Genomic DNA, 2,730 nt, shown 5'->3' with positions numbered 1-2,730 from the left:
TTCGAAGGGGACCACCTTCAACTTGAGGAAATATCTCTGGCTGCAAAACCTTTGAGAAATGAAAGTAGAAATGACTAAATCTCAAACACTAAAAATGGAAACAGTAACAAGTTAGTATTTAGAGCCCCCAAGCATGCCACCTTAGTTTAACAGCATCAGGCTCCCCAATCAGGATCAATATACAAGAAACTTTTTTCGATAGTTGTATTGTTTGATTAATTATATCGGGGTAGTTTGAATAATTATGTCGCATTGGTAGGAACCATTATGTCGCACTTGCATAAATAAAAAACAGAAACATTGTAACGAGTGTGTAAATATGGATACCTTTGGTTGATGATTAATCATTTTCAGCACTTAACAATCAATTTGTTATTGCAAAGATTCTTGTATCAATTTCAAGTACAGCATTTGATATATATTTCATACCACACTATAGCACACAATAAACTATAGACTTCGACTACCATAGAATACAGATTGAAAATGATTTTGCATCCAAAACTTTTAGAATTACAGCCGTAATGTCAATTCAAGAATGAGGAAGCTATAACAGAATACTTTACCCCAAAATACTAATGAGATCCAAAGTATGAGACATTATTTTTGAAAAATTGATTGCTGATTCAAAGCCATGGCTTCCCTTACAAGCCTACCTTGTGAAGCGTTGGAAGAGACTTTCCATCAACTTGATCAACACCAAACATTGGCGCTTGCTCCATTACATTCCAAGTTTTGCTACATTGGAATACCTAAGTTGTACAGAAACATATATGTGTATACGCCATGGCCATTGAATGACGTGATGAAACAGAATGATCCGAAGCTGACTTTTCACATCCCTAAGAACCTCAACAATTGCAAGAGCAAGAAATATTCAATTATATCATCTGATACACTTGAAAGATATTTGGCAAGAATGGACAGGACACGGGAGATTTATCATTTGGAATTACACGGTCACAATATGACTATCATTGATTGTATCTTCAGACACTTCAAGAAAATTAAGTATTTTGAACTAGTTGCGCTTTATCTTTCATCTGAGCTACCTGACTACATTGGTCTCATTAAACAATACCTTGACATTTACCATCACAGCACCGTTTACATTTCTCCAAAATCTCAAGACTATTCTGATAATCTCATATTGTTTAGAGTTGGTGACTGGCATAAGCCTGACGATCTTGAAAGTCTTGATCGGTCAAAAAACTTGACTGAGCTAATAGTTCACGTATGTTTTAATAGAAACTATAGGCATTTTCGCTTTAGCAAGAAGCTACACGTGTTGCAAATTCACTATGAATTCGAACCTGAGACCATGAATTACACGTTGTGTGACGTTTTCGACACCAGTTGTCTTCGTGAATTGTCAATAAAGGGGGATATTAATGTGAAAACTTTGTTCTCCAGCAGTGACTTGGAAGAAAACTTTCCAAAATTGGTGCAATTATGTTTACGATTTGCAGGCGAAATGTACGCGCCTTCTGCACTTCAGGACCTCAAACTCTTTAAGCATGACAAACTAAGATCCCTTGTTGTATCGAGCCGGACATGTCTTGAGTGTGACGCAAGAGCTGTGTGTGATTTGTGTCCACAGTTTCCCAATAGCAGCATCAACTGGTGGAGCGAACCTCCAAATTGTTACTGTATGTTGCTCTCTCACAACATTAGAGTTCTCAGTCCCGATCTCCCATTTGGGGTCGTTGGCTACCACTTTTACGATTTGAGCCGTATAGCTTTGACAGACTTCGAGCATACCGTTACTGATTGTTTTGCAAAAGAGGTGAAAGTGAACCTCAAAAGGTGGTACACACGGGCCGAACTATACACGATATACAACTCAAGTGATCACTATCTGGGTGGTAGACGCGAATTTTAAAGTTCCCAAAACTTGCTTTGAATTGCGTGGCACTCATTTGTGGTCGATGGTATTTGACAGAAACACAAAATGGGAACTATTTTTTTTTCTGACTTCGTTTGTTGTGGGACAAATTTGACTTGTATAAACACTTTGACTGTCATTTGTGTGATTTTGAATCCATTGAAGCCTATGTCACTGCTGTTGGGTTCTAATCCGGTCAAGAATCCACAAGAAGCTACAGCTGAACTATTTGATGCTCTTTGTGTGGACCTACAAATCGAGGCTTTTGCCGAGTGTCTAAAAGGAAAAAGCAAAAGCAATGACACATTACAGACTGTGTCCGATTTGTATGAACAGTCGCTTCGAGACGACCAGAATGTAAGGATTGTGGCAACAGATAAGGAAATAGAGGAACTAATGCTCAAGCTGTACAAGGAATTGTTTGAGTTGTTAGATGAAGCCGAAAGATCAAAGGTTGTTCAAATCACTAGAAAAGTGACCATGTTATTGGACCTAAACAAACCCCCACTGAAAGAAACACTAACCCATAATGTTCAGTTCATTCTACAGGATATTATTCGTGATATCGAACATTATTCGTGATATCGAACATTATGCGTGGTGTCACTGGACTGAGCAAATAAATTTCAAACGTTCTTTATCCAACCTCATAACCATTTCGATGGCTATATTTTTCACACCCAGTGTAATTGCTGTTGAAGGAAAGCATGGAGTTTCGACTACTAATCTTAACGAGAACGAATTCAATGACGTCCAACTAAACGTGACACAAAATACGACAGAGTTTGATGCAGCAGATTTGATGAAAACCCAAGTAGAGAGGTTTTGTAGGAGCTTGTTATCCC

General features: G+C 38.1%; 2 protein-coding genes across 2 annotated transcripts; both read left to right on the top strand. All coding sequences in view use genetic code 12, as the record gives it.

Annotated features, from left to right (window-relative positions):
* Positions 1–634: 634 nt before the first annotated feature.
* On the top strand, positions 635–1,882 carry CORT_0G04170 (Taf19 TFIID subunit; the record flags this gene model as incomplete). Its single annotated transcript, XM_003871170.1, has 1 exon — positions 635–1,882. One exon carries the CDS (start codon positions 635–637, stop codon positions 1,880–1,882), a length of 1,248 nt encoding a protein of 415 aa, XP_003871219.1.
* A 69-nt stretch (positions 1,883–1,951) lies between these two features.
* On the top strand, positions 1,952–2,467 carry CORT_0G04160 (Taf19 TFIID subunit; the record flags this gene model as incomplete). The annotated part of the gene is made up of 1 exon (XM_003871169.1): positions 1,952–2,467. The coding sequence occupies one exon, from the start codon at positions 1,952–1,954 to the stop codon at positions 2,465–2,467; it is 516 nt and encodes a 171-aa protein (XP_003871218.1).
* Between the last annotated feature and the right edge of the window lie 263 nt (positions 2,468–2,730).

The sequence above is a fragment of the Candida orthopsilosis genome (assembly GCF_000315875.1).
Source record: "Candida orthopsilosis Co 90-125, chromosome 7 draft sequence".
Lineage (NCBI taxonomy): Eukaryota > Fungi > Ascomycota > Pichiomycetes > Serinales > Debaryomycetaceae > Lodderomyces > Lodderomyces orthopsilosis.
Note: the sequence above shows the minus strand (reverse complement) of the source record. Positions and strands in the feature narration are given on the sequence as shown.